The sequence below is a fragment of the Podarcis filfolensis genome, assembly GCF_964270895.1.
Source record: "Podarcis filfolensis genome assembly, chromosome: 10".
Lineage (NCBI taxonomy): Eukaryota > Metazoa > Chordata > Lepidosauria > Squamata > Lacertidae > Podarcis > Podarcis filfolensis.
Genome location: NC_139612.1, coordinates 985,846 through 1,002,162, shown reverse-complemented (window position 1 = coordinate 1,002,162; position 16,317 = coordinate 985,846). Strand labels below are relative to the sequence as shown.

At 43.5% G+C, this 16,317-nt stretch overlaps 1 protein-coding gene across 11 annotated transcripts in view; it reads right to left on the bottom strand.

Annotated features, from left to right (window-relative positions):
- The window catches only part of LMNTD1 (lamin tail domain containing 1), a 221,718-nt gene extending 209,276 nt beyond the window's left edge, over window positions 1-12,442 (bottom strand). For 5 of the 11 annotated variants that reach the window (XR_014539395.1, XM_083575224.1, XM_083575222.1 and 2 more), the window contains exon 1: window positions 11,883-12,440. Coding sequence is in view for 8 of the 11 variants with exons in the window: in XM_083575224.1 (XP_083431350.1) it covers window positions 11,883-11,900 (18 nt within the window). In the remaining 3 variants the exon portion in view is untranslated. Of the gene's footprint in view, window positions 1-11,882 lie in introns of all 11 variants that reach the window. The other 6 variants (XR_014539396.1, XM_083575227.1, XM_083575220.1 and 3 more) reach the window with 4 other exon arrangements.
- Window positions 12,443-16,317: the final 3,875 nt, after the last annotated feature.

The following is a 16,317-nucleotide window of genomic DNA, read 5'->3' as shown; positions in this document are numbered from 1 at the left end:
TATGCTGTGGTATTAAAACTAGTATACAAGGAAGGCATTGGTGAGGGACCTGATGCATAACCACCAAAGGATGCTGGAGAATGCAAATATTTGTATAATACTTTGAGGTTTTTGAAGCATTTCATGTACATTTTTCTAATGGCAAGCCTTACAACTACATTGTAAGGTAAGTATTATTACCCCAACTGTTGATATTTCCCATCATAACTTGGGGGAAGCGCTTGTCTCAGTTTTCCAAAAGCTTTTGAAACACTTTGTCCCTTGATTCAAGAGTTTGTTAGAGACCCCTCTGTTCCAACAAATAAACTGTCCTCACCATTTTTTTCCAGCCCAGAAAGAGCAGTCTGATTCCAAACTGCCAATGATAAATTTAAAAAAACCTCTGACTTTGCAGCTGGCAGACTCCTTTCCTCCTTCAGCTGAAAATTTATAGTCAGTTATCTTTCCAGTTAGATTACATTCTAAATTGTCTCAGTCTCCTTCTCATTCCTTTGAAAATAACGGAGAGTGGGGGTGGTTTCTTTCTGCATTCCAACATAGTCCTTTCAAAGGGCTCTCTCTGTTCCATTCCTCTCACACATGCAGTTCCAGTTTGACGTTAAATTTCATGTTTTTAATCCAGTTTCTTCCACCCTTTTTTATATTATATTTTAACTTTGCATTCTGAAGAGGGTTGCCAAATCAGAAATGCAGAATAAACACTTTGAAAAACAACCATAGGCTCCCCCCTCCCCAATCTCTGGCACCAAATGAAACCTTATCTCATTTCCAACCTTTAAATCCTTGTAGCCGAGATGTTCCACAGTTTGTTGTCTCATCACTTCTAGCACACGCCTGTACTTTACTCCAATTAAAGCCCAATTAGCAGGATATCCTCTACTTCCAGGAACAGTTGGGAGGTGGCTCGTTGCAGGTCATGGCAGTCAGAGTGCTCCTGCACCCAGTGTCTTTGTCTGCCCTCTCATTCCATAGGGAAGCGAGTTCCAGACTGCAGGTGAAAGCCCGCTCCTCCACCAACCAGAGAGGAATTCAAAGAATGAGTTTCCTCCATCATTCTTTGTTTCCGTGTGCTCTGGTTTCCGTCACGGTGTTCTGTTGTGCCAGAAGTGGTTTAATCATGCTGGCCACAGGACCCGGAAAGTTGTCTGTGGACAAACGCTGGCTCCCTCAGCCTGAAAGCGAGATGAGCCCTGCAACTCCATAGTTGCCTTTGGCTGGACTTAACCGTCCAGGGGTCCATTACCCTTTTACCTTTATATTTTGAGAACGATTCGTGTTCCTATGTTGCTGCATTGTTCAATACTTTGTGGATGTTCCTTGATCATATTATAAAGAAGTTGTGTTCTATGTTATAAATCAAGCACTGCTGATAATTGTTTCTTTTTTGTTTTCAATGTATTTCTTATCAATAGAAAATTGATGTGATGTGAGCAAATTTGTTTTCTGAATGTGTGGCCCACAGAAAAAAGTTTGAGAACCACTGGAGTATAGAAAGGTAAGATGCCTACCCAGATGGAAGTGGGAAGATGCATGGCCCAATGATGGGTCAGGAATCACAGCACACCAGACCTGTTCAATAGGTCCTCAACTGAAATGGGGAGCAAAGTGCTAGTGGGTCCTCACTTTTGCTCACCTAGTGTGTTCAGGTCTTCCTCACCACTTCTTGCTCTTTAGCAGTTGTGATGCTGAGAGAGATCTGCAGTAAAAGCCCTAACTCTGCATTGCTTTCTGCTAAAGCAGGCACTAAGATTGAATCCCATATACAATACTTATCAAGTCAAGTCAATGAATAAAGAATGAATAGCTTGCTGACCAAATTAATATTATCTGGACTGTTCCCCTGCTGTTTTAGCAGCCTTGCTACAGCACATGCTTCTAGAGTTACCATCTTTGCAGTGCAAAAAAATTTTCATTTGTAAGATTCATTGTAAGTGAATCAAGCTCTCACAGCTCCAGTGATAGCAAGAATGGGACAGCAGTCTAAGGCAGGAATGAGGAACCTTTGTTGTTTTTTTTATAATAAATTTTTCCAAATTTTTCCAAAAAAAATGGAATGAGGAACCTTTGGACCTCCAGATGTTGTTGGACTCCAACTCCCAGTCGGCATGGGGCATGGTCAGGGGTGACAGCTCAACAGCATCTGGACAAGTTGAGTTGAGCCCTAAGCTTTACTGCAAGTTATGAAGGAAGTGATTTTCCTTCAGTTCAGTTTGAATTTGAATATGCACCCCTTCTTTCTCAAACAAATGCTTTTCTAGAAGAACCTCCTATGAGGTTGGACCACATTCTTGTGTAAGTTGACCTCTTATGCTGGACACAGCCTTCATCTTATCTGAACAGCAATAGTTGGGAAAATATGGGATTAAATCATGTTAGGCAACTCGTGAAGTACCAGCAGGGAAATAGTCACTATAAATATACATTCCCAGTTGCCAAAAAAGGACAGTAATTCTGTAAACATTGCTAATGAGATATATTACAGCTGTGGTCACTGCAGATATAAAGACAATTTAATTTTCTTTCTTTCTTTCTTTCTTTCTTTCTTTCTTTCTTTCTTTCTTTCATGGTCCTTGAAATTTGGTGTGAACACACAGGGCCAAATCACATGCTACAACTTCCATGTAATAAGCAGCTGATGCCCCAATCAATGGGCACAGATGCCCTGCATCAGTGATTGCCACTGAGAGTGTAAATAGGCCCAGAGTCACTGCCCTAATAATATGACCATTAATATCAATATTAAAGTATCTTAATTGCCACAGTTATTAATGATCTCATAGCTAAGATGCCATTTGGAAGAGTGATTAATACAGAACCTTGCCCTGGAGCTTTGCCTTCATTAAACAGGCGATATGGAAAACAGAAACCCATTCATTCTAGGACAGCTAAACAACAAAACTCCTTGCTATGAAACCAGAGCTGTTTCACAGGGAAGGAAATTAATTTGATGTTGGCTGGGTGCCAGATCTCCAGTCTCTTCCTACCCATTTTACACTGGAGGCCAAGAGGTCACTAGGTGCTGTGAAAGACACAAAAGCTGTGTGGGGAAATCCTGAAGCTCAGTCCTCGTAATTTGCTCTTGTTTCATTTAGCATGCTCTTGCGAGAAAAGAAAGCCGGGAGGGGAAATTTAAAGGACCCATACATACTTGAAAATGTGTTAGCCAGTGAAAATTCATCTTGCTTGAATTGCAGCAGTTTGCAAGTAGGGTCAACCCGCCCAGGTTCATCATTCAGGCAATGGACTTATCAGCTCTCTGCTGCATGAGGGAACTGGGGTGCTGACTCAGAACCAAAACTGTCTATGCAGTATCATCTGTCCATTTATAGAGAAGGAAGAGTCCCTGGCTTGTTTTCTCTCCCCCACAATGCTTTCCTAACTGCGTTGGGCAGTGATTGTAAGACGACAACAATGACAACAACGACAACGACGACAACAACGACAATGACAACGACAACAACAACAACAACAACACTTATTATTTTAAAAGTACCACAGATACTAGGCAACGTGTAAGATGGCTGAGGGTATACTCTAGGCTTGCAAGTAGTTTATCAGCAAGCTAGGAATACCAGAACTGCCAGAGACATTATTCCACCAGCAAAGCCATTCAAATCTAGCCTCAGAAATATTGTGCATCTTAGCCCTACAGTCTGGAGCAATCATTTACTAAATTACTCACCCAAGCAGCATTTCAGAGCAGTATTTGAAAACTAGCAAAGTAGCGGCATTGAGTGAATAATACAGAGGATGGAAAGAGGAAAAGAGGGAAAAGGAGGGAAGAGCTAAAAGGTATTTGTCTTATCACTGCTTATTCTCTATTAAGTATAGTTTTTTTAAAGCCTATATTCCATTAAGGAGAAGTGTCTAGTTTTTTTATAAAGATTCCAGTAAATAATGAGCTATCGGGGGGGGGGGGCACTGAGTAATTCTGAATTTCAATATCCTCTTATATTTTGCATTTGATACTTCTGTGAACAAATTACAAATAATACTCACCTTTTCATAGTTAACACAGATCAGCACTATTTTGTTCCCCATTTCCTTGGCATCATTTCCTCATCCTCTTCATCCTCGGTGTCTTTCAGCTTCATTTGCTGTCTTTTGAATGGCTGTGATGAAAACTGCTGTGACAAAATCTGTCCTCCAGTTTCTCAAAACCTTTCCTCCCCAGTGAAAGAGGCTGCCATCTTTCTGTCTCTTTCTCAGGGTGCTTCAGAATTTCTATGGGTGTGGAATTTTGGAGCTTACCATATCGTATTACAAGGATCTGAGAGTGGTATGTGCATTTTTATTTCCAGTAAATGTTTCTCCAGCAGCCTCCCTGAATGCCCATGGCTCATGAACTTAAGAAATCCTGTGAGAGGAGTCACCATGCAATATCTTGCTCCTAGACTTTAAATCAAGCATGGGTGCCCAGGATTGCAGCAGGGGGCAGACCATTGGTGGCATGACTTGCAGAATAAATGAAGGAAAGGGAACTCACAAAAATCCCTTGGCCACCTAAAAGAAGCAGAACAAAAACACTGCACCTCCCTTGTGAGAATTTCACTTTTGCAAATGTTCAAATGCAAGTTATTTTCTCATTAATTGAGAATAGTTAAAAAATTTGGGCACAGTACTATGGGAGACCCACTTGCTTCTTTTTACAAGCACCCATTATAACCCTAAATGGCAAAATGGGCAAATAAGACCAAGGAGAGAAAAGGCAGAGGAGGAGGAGAATAACAACATGAAGAAGAAGTCTAGTGACGGCCAGGTATTTCCCATATACTAGCAGCAAACTCATTCTCTGAGTACAAAGCCAAATGCAGCACCAGACCACACACAAGAGAAAGGTATGAGCAGGGATTCCACAAGACTTGCAGAAGTACAAAAGAACTTCGGGGGGGGGGGGACTCTACAGAGGAGAAAACTCTAAAAAAGAACAATGGTGGCAAATATAGGATGGGAGACACCTGGCTTGCCAGTGGTACATGTGAAAAGAATCGAGGAGTCTTAGGAGGCCACAGGCTTAACATGAGTCAACAATGTGATGCAGCAGCAAAAAACCTAATGCTATTCTAGGCTGCATCGACAGAAGTCTATTGTCCAGGTCAGGAGTAGTAGTATCACTTTATTCTGTCTTGGTCAGACCCCATCTAGAGTACTGTGTCCAGTTCTGGGCACCACAATTTAAGAAGGATGTTGACAAGCTGGAACGTGTGCAGAGGAGAGTGACCAAGGTGATGGGGGCCTGGAAATGGTTATGAGGAACTGTTGAAGGAGTTGGGTATGTTTAGCTTGGAAAATAAAAGACTGAGAGGAGATATGATAGCCATCTTCAAAATTCTAAAGGGCTGTCACATGGAAGAGGAAACAAGCTTGTTTTCTCCTGCTCTGGGTGTGTAGTGGAAGTGCGCAAGAGGATCGAGGAGGCATAGGATTGGCCTTGTGCAATCAACCCTTCCCTTAGGGCCATAAGTCCTCTCTCTTTGTGTAAGAGGGTGGTTCATTGATTGTTTGGGGGTGGTTTTACATTAGAAGTTTTATTTTGTTCAGATAAAAACCTTTCCCCTCAATAAGTGCTTTATTGTCTATAAAAGATCCATCAGAGAACCTGTAATTGATTTAGCAAAACAGGGGGATAGGACCCAAACTCATGGCTTCAAGTTACAAGAAGGAGATTTCAACTAAACTTCAGGAATAATTTTCTGATGGGAAGAGCTGTTCGACAGTGGAACAGACTCCCTTGGGATGTGGTGGACTCTCCCTCCTTGGAGGTTGGCATGATTTGGTGTGTGTACAAATATATTGCAAATAAATATCAGTTTCTTTCGCAAGCTGCAGAAGATGGAGGGATCTGAAGCAGAGACGATATAAGAATTCTGCATGTCTATAGTCTGCAAGGATTGTAATGCCAGATACCGTGGATTATTTTACAGATATTTGACAGCATTTTGAGGGATTAAAGTATATCTGAAACAGTTTTTTTAAATGCATTGAAAAGCATTTCTCTCTTAATTTTTTTTTAAAGTACAGTTTACAAGAGGGTTTTATCCCATTCCCCCCCATCACTTCCAATTTTTCCACTAGATAAACTGAATGAGGGGAGCAGGGAGTTTTCCTTCCCCACTCATCCCCTTTTCTGCCCCCTCAAGGCATATGCATTCGTATTTGCTGTAGGGATGCACTGTGCAGCTACAGAGAATTCCCTGCAATACACCTCTTTCCATCCATTCTGACGGTGAATGCATAATATATACTTAGTCTTGGTTCAGATGTAATGAGGATCCCTGGGTTCCCACTGTGAGAATAAACCATGGCTGTTTATTTGGCCTTCACACTCACCCTCCTCTTGCCACCTCTCTCATGCCCATGAGGATGAACTGCCCATGAGCATGAACTGTTTTCAATATTATACTAACCAGATTCCAAAAGCCATCCAATTCTACAGATTTCCAAGGCATTAAACTGTGGTTTGAGAACAAACTGAGATCTGATACCATAGTACCATCTTGCTTTGTACTTACTAGCCATAGTTTAAACAAGACACAATTCACCAAGCTCAGATGTCACAGCTTTAAATGAAAACCAGAGCTTTCAATCTTCTATAAAGAGCTGAAAGGGGAGTTCACAAGCCCAAGGCTCACCACAGATCATCCTCTTGCACCTAAAGAAACAAGCTCTAGACTTGTCTGCATCCCTTTCATCCATTTTGGGGATCCAACTTTAAGTCAAATCACAAGGCTGAGAAACAGAAGAAGGAAATAATGATGCTGAAGCATCAAGCTTTCTCAAAGAGTTGGAATGAAACAGGAATAAATGCTACATGTCCAAGCTAAATATATCATTGCCCTGTTTACAGCTTTTATTAATGCATGAATAAACATCCTTTCTGAATCTTGCTAGAATGTGCTCATTCTGTTTGCTTGAACCAGATAGCATCTTTTCATTATATATAGTATTTTGTTTCAAGAGGCAGCCCCCAGCAATTTCTGAGTAATATATGCTCAGGTATTTAAAATATTGCTATTTTAAAAAGTTTCCTTTCATGACAACTCATAATCCTATAATCAACAATAAGCATGTCTGTCTTGAGGCTTTTAAATATATTATACATATTTAGAGAGCATAATAAGGGTTTCCTTGAATAAATAAATCATTAGGTCCTCTTGCACTCTTCGCTTTTATATACAGTGGTACCTCAGGTTACATACACGTCAGGTTACATATGCTTCAGGTTACAGACACCGCTAACCCAGAAATAGTACCTTGGGTTAAGAACTTTGCTTCAGGATGAGAACAGAAATCATGCTCCGGAGGTGTGGCAGCAGTGGGAGGCCCCATTAGCTAAAGTAGTGCTTCAGGTTAAGAACAGTTTCAGGTTAAGAACAGACCTCCAGAATGAATTAAGTACTTAACCCGAGGTACCATGATATACAGTTGGTTTTTGTTTTACCACAAGACAGAAAATGGTTCTAAAGGAAATAGTTTCCGCTATATTACTGCACCAGCCTAGGGGTGCCTATTATGGTGGAAATTTAAATACAAACGTAAATGCTATACAGTACAGTCCCATAGACTCCAACATTCCCCAAGAGGAAATGGGGGCATCTGTCCCACACAACATCCCACTGCTGCTGCTTGCCCGCTTGCTTGCCCGCTCGCCCCCATCCCCACCACTTGCTCGTGTGCCTGTCCAACCTCCTTGTGTATCTATAGCGGGGGGCAGCAGGTGACTGGGCGGCACCGGCAGTAGCTGGTCTGTGAAGGTGCACAACTCATGACATCCGGGGATAAAATGAGAAGGCTTCTACAATTCCGGGATGCCCCCGTAAAAACAGGACAGTTGCATGCTATGCAGTCCTATTCATATTTACCCAGAAGTAAATTCCCACACCTAAATATGCTTAGTTCAAGTTTTCTGGTATTGTAGAACATAATGGGGCAGGTTTCCTTTAGGAAGATTTTTTTAGTAGAGTATATATCACTGGAGCATGTAGGGCATGCTAAAGATGGAATGTTTCTTGCAATGTACTGTTCCTTTAACACAGGGGTGAGGAACCTGTGGCCTCCGTACATTGCTGGACTACAGTCATCCCTGTCATTATTGGCTGAGGCTGCTGGGAATTGTAGTTTGCCAACAAGTGGAAGGCCATAAGTTACTCACCCTGGTTTTAAAACTAATCCTATCTGGGACCTATAGCCTATTCAGAGGCAGTTTTAGAGTAGGGTGACCAGTTCATCTGCACTGGGTGCCACACTGCAGGGGGTGCCACAACAAGCCTGTAGAATGGATCGGGAGAGGTTGGGGCCCCCAAATTTTAGCATTGCACAGGGTGCCGCTGAGATTTAAGACCCCAAAGTCCATCAGTCCTGTTCAGTACTTGGTTTGGTACAGAAGTGTAACACGGCAGCTCGTTTGCTGCCAATTCCACAGTGGGTGACTTCTCAACTCCACAAAGCTACATATGCCATTCTTCCATCTTTCTACCCACAACCAAGCCTACAGCTATGCTAATATGTTTTGACTTACTTATTTAACTTAATGATAAAGTATAAAATGTTATTTATCACACACGAAGTCCACATGCTACAACTTTGTCAAGTTGCATAATAGTTGAGACCATTGATCCATTTAGCATCTTGCCAGCTACTGCGACAGGCTATAGCGCTGTATGACTAGGGTGTGGGGGCCACCATCATACATGCCCTGGGCAGTAGGAGGGTGAGAGGGCATAGGGTGGGAAGTTAACCCTTTCCCCAATTCCAACCTCCTTATAAATGACTCCCATAGGACGAATAGGCTAACAGCTTATCTACGACTCCAATAAGAGCCAAATTTCCACATGAGGCGCAGTCTTATTCATGGAAGTGCCATGTATGAAACAGCTCAGATTCACCTGATATTTGACCACAGTATGAACAAGGGACTTGTTAAAAACCATGTGACTGCAGCCATCATAACTTATATGCTCATAGTATTCAAGCCTTTTAGTTTGGTACTCTGACTAAAGCATATAAGAGTATCATATATCACCACTCAACTAACAGCACTGTTGCCACTCTCAGTGGGAGATGCCATTTAATGGAATTTCCCACCAGCAGGGAGTAATACTGAGTAAGCAGCGAAAACTATATTAGCATTAGACAACACTAGAAATCAAATTGTTGAACTTTTTATGTTTTAAGTGCATTTTCTTAGCACATATAAGACTTAAGGGTAAACCTGGACTAATCTGCATAAATCAAGGGATGAGCATATTATTCAATATCTTGCTTCATATGATCATGGAAGGAACACAATTGTGTTCTACGTGATTATATGGGTACTGCAGACATTCATGGTTTAAGGAGCTTCAAAAGATTTCCAAATCAATGAATCAATTGGGCTCACCCAGCCTGTTGGGAGAAGAGCCACAAATAAGACATAGGACCACAAGTTTCAGGAGAGATCAGCGTTAAGGTTAATTTAGACCTGTCTGCAACTCAGGTTTGGTAGCTATTATTGGAAATTGATAGCCATTTTACAGAGATGTAATCTCAGTTGGTTTAAGAGTAAAACTGCACCATGCCCAGTTTGGACATGGAGCTTTAAAGTGCAGATCTGTGACTAGAAAGAGTGAGGTAAAAGGATAAGCCCTCAAATAAGGAAAGTGAGATCAGTCACATGTCCAAGAAAATAAGAGCAAAATACTAAGTGACCATTTGGCAGTCTTTCTCAGCCTTGGGTCCCCAGGTGTTGTTGGACTACAACTCCCATCATCCCTTGCTAGCAGTACCAGTGGTCAGGGATGATGGGACTTGTAGCCCAACAACATCTGGAGACCAATGACTGAGAAAGGCTGGCATAGCATATTGTGGGGGGGGGGGTCACACAGTAGTACCCTTAATAATGGCACTACATATATGCTCTTCTGTGCATTCATCCCACAGTAATGCTGGAACATCTAAAGACTCACAGCTTTGTGAGCAGTGCATGGAACAGCTGCCCAGCAGTGAAAAGTCAGTATAAGGACAGTATGCCATTGGTCTATTAGCCACAAGCTCATTGCCTTCAACAAGAGGAGTGGAGAAGCATGAATTGGGTATATTGCCTTGCTCTCTTTTGAAATTTGAGCTAACCAGTGAGCTTGTCAGGACAAAGAAACAAAAATCCCTTGTGGTTTAGGGCCCTCATATTTATGGGACTGACCGCCTCTCCTGGTATGCCCCGCAGAGGACCTTAAGGTCCATGAATAACCATAGTTCAGAGGCCCCGGGCCCTAAGGAAGCCAGACTATTCGCCACCAGGGCCAGGGCCTTTTCAGAGATGGCTCTGACCTGGTGGAATGCTTTGTCCCATGAGACTCAGGCCCTTCAGGATTTAATCTCCTTCTGTCGGGCTTGTAAGACAGAGCTATTCCACCTGGCCTTTAATTTGAATTCAGCCTGATCTTTTATTTCCCCCCCTCCCCTTTTATAAAGATTACCCGCTCTGAGACCCCACAGCTAATTCTCCCCTGGCCTCCTCACTGGCCCAAGTAGGACCAATTCAGCCAGCTGCCCTGGGGATTATCTAATGCTTATTAGATGGATTTCCCCTAAATTGATTTCTGAACTTTGAATTTTATTGTTAGACATGTTTTTATATTGTATTTTATGCTGCTTTTATAATTAAGTGTTTTAAATTTGTTTTTAGATGCCCGGTTTTTGAAGTGAGAAGGGCGGGGTATAAATAATTTTTTAGTATTTTTTATTATTATTGGAATCTAAAATGATTAACACATGAGAGCTCAGGAAAATGGAACAATGAACTGCTGATCTTCCTTGGCCAACAAAGACTAAGTCTTTGAGGTTCACTTATACTGTAGAGGTACATATACTGTAACTCTGTGATGTTTTCTAGAAATTTGCTGATTCAAGTCCTTTTCCACAGGACTTTGCTTAATGATAAAGTACAGTGAAGATATAAGTCAATGCTGAATACAATAGAGGGCAGGCATGTAGCCAATGCCCTCTCAGCCTGCGAGGCACACCCACTGGGAGGCCAGGGACTGGCCCATTTGAGATGCTGCAGCAGGCGGGAACTTGAGCCAGAGGTCCAGGGGGACCGAGGGGTTTTCCCTAGCAGCTGCCCAGCCATGTGCACTCTGTTCTCCCTGCCCAACAGGCCCCAACTGGTGTCCACCCAGGAAGGGGTCAGCGTCCATGATGGCATTTCAGGAGCCAACCTCAGAATCACACACATGCCTAGCTTGGTAATCATACCAAACAAACAAGACCCTTTCTTCCTTTTCCTTTTCCTTTTCCTTTTCCTTTTCCTTTTCCTTTTCCTTTTCCTTTTCCTTTCCTTTTCCTTTTCCTTTTCAATTGTTGTTGTGTGTTGACCAAATAATATTGGTTCTATGTAATTTAATCTGGAATATGTTCCAAGACCAGGCCTTTAAACCCTGATGAAACTTCTCTGCCTGCTCCCAAATCTCTTCAAAGCCTTTTCCCGCCTGAAATGGTGCCCCACTATAGCTCCAGACTTTATGTATCAAGTTGATTAGAAAGGGAGAAGGCGAAAGCTACCCGTCATCTCATTAGGCAGCATTTTATTCTCTTCATTTTACTGTTATTTTAAAAGTTTTGGATTTTAATATTGTAGTGTAATGATGCATTGTCACCTACCTTGGGAGGATAGGAACCCTAAACAATGGGCTTGAAATGTGTTAAATAAATGAAGCATAAAATATATGGAGCACAAAAAGTCATGTTCTGATCCCTGGTCATGTAACCTGTGCCATTATTTCATCCTGAATTTTAACACATATAAATATATTTGACATGTGAGTAGACTTTATGGAACAAAAACAACACAACTTCAGCATGCTAATGCATTTGAAAATGGATTATTAATAAGGGAAAACACTTACAGTCTGAAGGAACTCCATTCTGGTGGATATAAACTCTCTTTTGCCATGGATCGAGATACCAGAGATTTTAAGAGGGGAGAACTACATTTTCTTTGGAAAAAAATGCTGCCTATATATTCCATACTATGACATCATGGTTACTATGATATCAAGGCATAGCAACAAGCATGAGGGTTGCCTTATTCTATAACATGATGACATGTTACCTTGAAACTCTTCCCAACAAGAATTCAGAAAATATTATCAACATCTATACCATCATACGGCATAACTGCACTACAATCTTATAAGTTACATAATATCATTCCTCCTCCCCTGAGAACCTGAAAGGCGAGCTAAGAATTCATAGCAGAGAACTCTCAGCTCTCTTACCCGACTACAATTCTGAGAATTCCTTGAGGAAAACTGTGACAGTTAAACCAATGTAAGTTAATAATTACAGCTATTCCATTAGTGCAGGCATGTCCAAAGTCTGATTCGGGGGCCTAATCTGACCCGCCAGTCAGTTTAATCCGGCCCCTGTGGCAGTTCATTTCCTGGGGTAAAATCCTAGAAAAACCTCAACAACTTCAACTCTAAAAAAGACCCAACAACTTCAACCCTAAAAAAAAGCCAACAACCTTGGTTGGTCCTTTGGTCAGCCCTCATGGCCCTTCACTTCATCAAATCTGGCCCTCTTTGAAAGAAGTTTGGACACCACTGCATTAGTGTTTCATATTTTATAGAACCATTCAAACATATGGGATGAATCTATTCACACAGCCATTTAAGAGTAAGGTTACCCAATTATTTTCTGATAGGACAAACAAACCTTTTTTTATTAAAGAGATTTATAGCCTAGTGCAATATTGCTGGTGTGTAGAATTATCTGAACTAATCTAAGATTAAAATATTTCTGAGGAATCAGATGTGACTAGAAAGACTGGGAAGGGAAATGTTGGTGATTATATCCCACTGGCCTTCCTAAATCATACTTCTGAATATTGGAACTAAAACTGACTACCCCAAATGCAAAGCATGGAGATGTTGTTGGTTAGTTTGTTCTCTACAAAATTTCTAAGAAATAATTGATTTCACTAAGACTAGTGTTATGTACTGAGTTGAATAGGATCCAAACTGCAGCAGTCTGATTGGTCCTAGAACAATAGGATCCAAAAGGCAGCAGTCTGATTGGTCCTAGAACAATAGGATTCAGAATGCAGCAGTCTGGTTGGTCCTAGAACAATAGGATCCAAAAGGCAGCAGTCTGATTGGTCCTAGAACAATAGGATTCAGAATGCAGCAGTCTGATTGGTCCTAGAACAATGCAGCAGTATGATTGGTTGGCAGGAACCACCCAATCATGCTCCAGATAAAAGTGAATCCACAACCTGATTGGCTTACAGTAGAATTCCGGAATTAGCCAATCATGTGCAGCCCATTGTGTAAATAATGTATATAAAGCAGATACTTTGAGACAAGGAAAATTGCTGAAGAAGCGAAAGAGAAGGTGACGGAGATAGAGGGAAAGATACCCTCAATTAATAAGCAACTGGAAGACCATAAGGCCCAACTATCTCTAATTGAACTTAGAGACAAACAGAATAATCTAAGAATCAGGGCAGTACCGGACGGGGAAAGAAGTAATTTGTGTGAATTCCTTACTTTGAGGGGACTTTCATTCATTCGTTCCTCCTCACCACTATGAGCTGAATAAAGAGCATGAAATCACGTTGCGACTCTGAGTATATTTCACTGGCGACGAAGGTGGGATCCCGCTGAGCTGACTGCCACACACAGCACCGCAGCACCGCCACCTGCCGCACCGCTGCCTCGCACTGTGTATCCAGGCTTCAGCTCTGGGACACAAGGAACTCAGAATGGCAACTGACAGCAGCTTCTCGCCGTTCAACCCAGCATCTGGAGACTGGGAAGCGTACGCCTCCCGTTTCACCTTCCTCCTAGAAGCCAAAGGGGTCACCGATGAGGAAGACGCCAAGAAGAGGGCAATATTCTTCAGCATCTGCGGAGAGGAGACGTTTGAAATCGCCCGGGCTCTCCTTGCACCCGAAGACGTCGCTACTGTTCCATACAAAACAATAATGGAACAGCTGAAGGGGCACTTTTCGCTGCAGCCCTCAGTGGTGGCTCGTCAAAATGCCTTCTACGCAAAGCAGCAAGCCCCTGGGGAAACCATAACTGGGTTTGTGACCTCTCTCCGCCAAGCCGCCCGGTTCTGCAACTTCTCAGAGCTGGAGAATATGCTTCGTGACCGCCTCGTCGGTGGCCTGAAGGATGAGAAGCTGCAACGATGCCTCTACGCTAAGAAAGACCTAACGTTCCAGGTCGCTCTGGAGGAGGCCCTGGCAACGGAAGCTGCCGAGAGGTCGACGCAAGAGGCACGGCCGAGCCTGCCATCCCAACCGAGGGTCCACCACAAAGACCTCACCGACTACTCAGGATCTGACAAGGAGGAGGTGCACCGAGTACAGCAGCGCACTCAAGCAGCACACATACCACAGCTTCCTCGACGAGAAGGAGGGAACTGCGCAAGCTGCGGGGAAAGTCACGAGAGGAGGACCTGCCGTTTCCGCAACGCAGAGTGCAGGCAGTGTAGAAAATTGGGACACATCGCCCGGGTGTGTCGAGCTTGGCCCACCCGACGCCAGGCATCAGATGACCAATCCAAGAGCCCCAGGTCCTGGGGCCCAACATGCGACTAGAATTGAAGGTCGCATCCTTAGAAACTTGCCTGTGGAAGCAAGTCTTCAATTACTGGCTATCATTGTGGCATAGATTACCAAACCATTACCTTGCCCAATGCTTATGGCGAGATGAATTCTCTAGCCTTTGGACTAGTAGAATTCATGCCAAACTCCTGAGTTATGGAATCTCTCCCTCAGATTCCCTAAAACTAGACCAAATCACTGCTCAGAGACTGATCCGCCAAAGACTGGATGACATCGATTTACAGCGAAATTATACGCTGGGGGGAGGTGTTTGTTCGCCCCAGAACATTGGTATCACTTTAACTTACTGCGTTCCATCATACCTCTCCTCCCTTTCGACTGTTGCCCATAGACTGGCCTTCACCAAAGCGAGGTTTAACGTTTTTCCCTCTAATGTCCTGAGACATAGGTTCTCAAAGGGCCAAGCCCCCGCTGTGTGCGAATGTGATAAGGTGACGCCGGAGTCGCTCCAGCACATTATGTTCACTTGCCCCTTGTTTAATGTGCCACGGGCAAATTTGTTGGGATCAATCATACAGAAACTAGAGGGTACCCCACCAAAATTCCACCTTGCCCAAATCTTGCAGGACAAGGATACCCACACGACCCTGAAGGTGGCTAGGTTCCTAGTTGCTGTCCTTTCCCAAAAGCGACGCCAAGGAGCTCTACAAGCTAATTAAGGCGTAGCATGCCTTTCCATTTTATAGTATTTTATTGTTATAGTGGTGTTTTAGCGATCGTTTTTTTTTTTTTTCTCCTTACGGCACAAACTGTTATTTATGTGTTGTTTTTACCTGTATGGGCCTATGGCCGTAATAAATGATATTCTATTCTATGTAGAGGTACAGATAGAGGGGGCCCCATGCCGCATGGAGCTTGACACGGGTTCAACTCTATCCATAATCTCGGCAAGGACCTTAAGGAAACTGTGTCCTACTGGGGGTCCCAAACTCAGGCCGGCCCCATTCACCCTCCAGGACTTCCAGAAATGTAAGGTCCCCACAATGGGGGTGGGGACCTTCAGGGTGCAATACCGAGGGCGGACGCGGCAACTGGACTTGCTTGTGGTCAAGGGCCCCTACATTGGCTTACTGGGATTGGCATGGTTTGGACCACTGGGGCTAGCCGTCACCGGGGTGAACCACACCAGCTTACAAGTGGACGTGGACGCCATATGCAAGGAATTTCTGGGGGTTTTCGATGGGAAATTGGGACAGTATACGGGCCCCCCCATTGCTCTACAGCTTGACCCCGCAGTACGACCGGTCAGGCTCAAGGCCCGCCGGGTCCCGTTCGCCCTGAAACCCCGTATAGACGAGGAATTGGACCGACTCGTGGAGCAAGGAGTGCTGGAGCCCCCTGGGAAACCCCAATCGTCACACCCGTCAAGCCTAATGGTTCGGTCCGCATCTGCGCAGACTACAAATGTACCATAAACAAGGCCCTCATGGCCCATGCATACCCAGTGCCAGTGGTCAGCCATGTCCTTGCCACCCTGGCTGGGTCGAAAACTTTTGGCAAGCTGGACTTGGCCCAAGCATATCAACAGCTGCCAGTAGATGAGGCCACAGCAGAGGCACAGACGATTGTGACGCACAGAGGAGCGTTCAGGGTAAAGCGGCTGCAATTCGGTGTCAGCGTGGCACCAGGCATATTCCAGAATCTAATGGACTCTCTCCTTAAAGGGATTCCTGGCGTCACCCCCTTCTTCGATGATGTGTTGATTG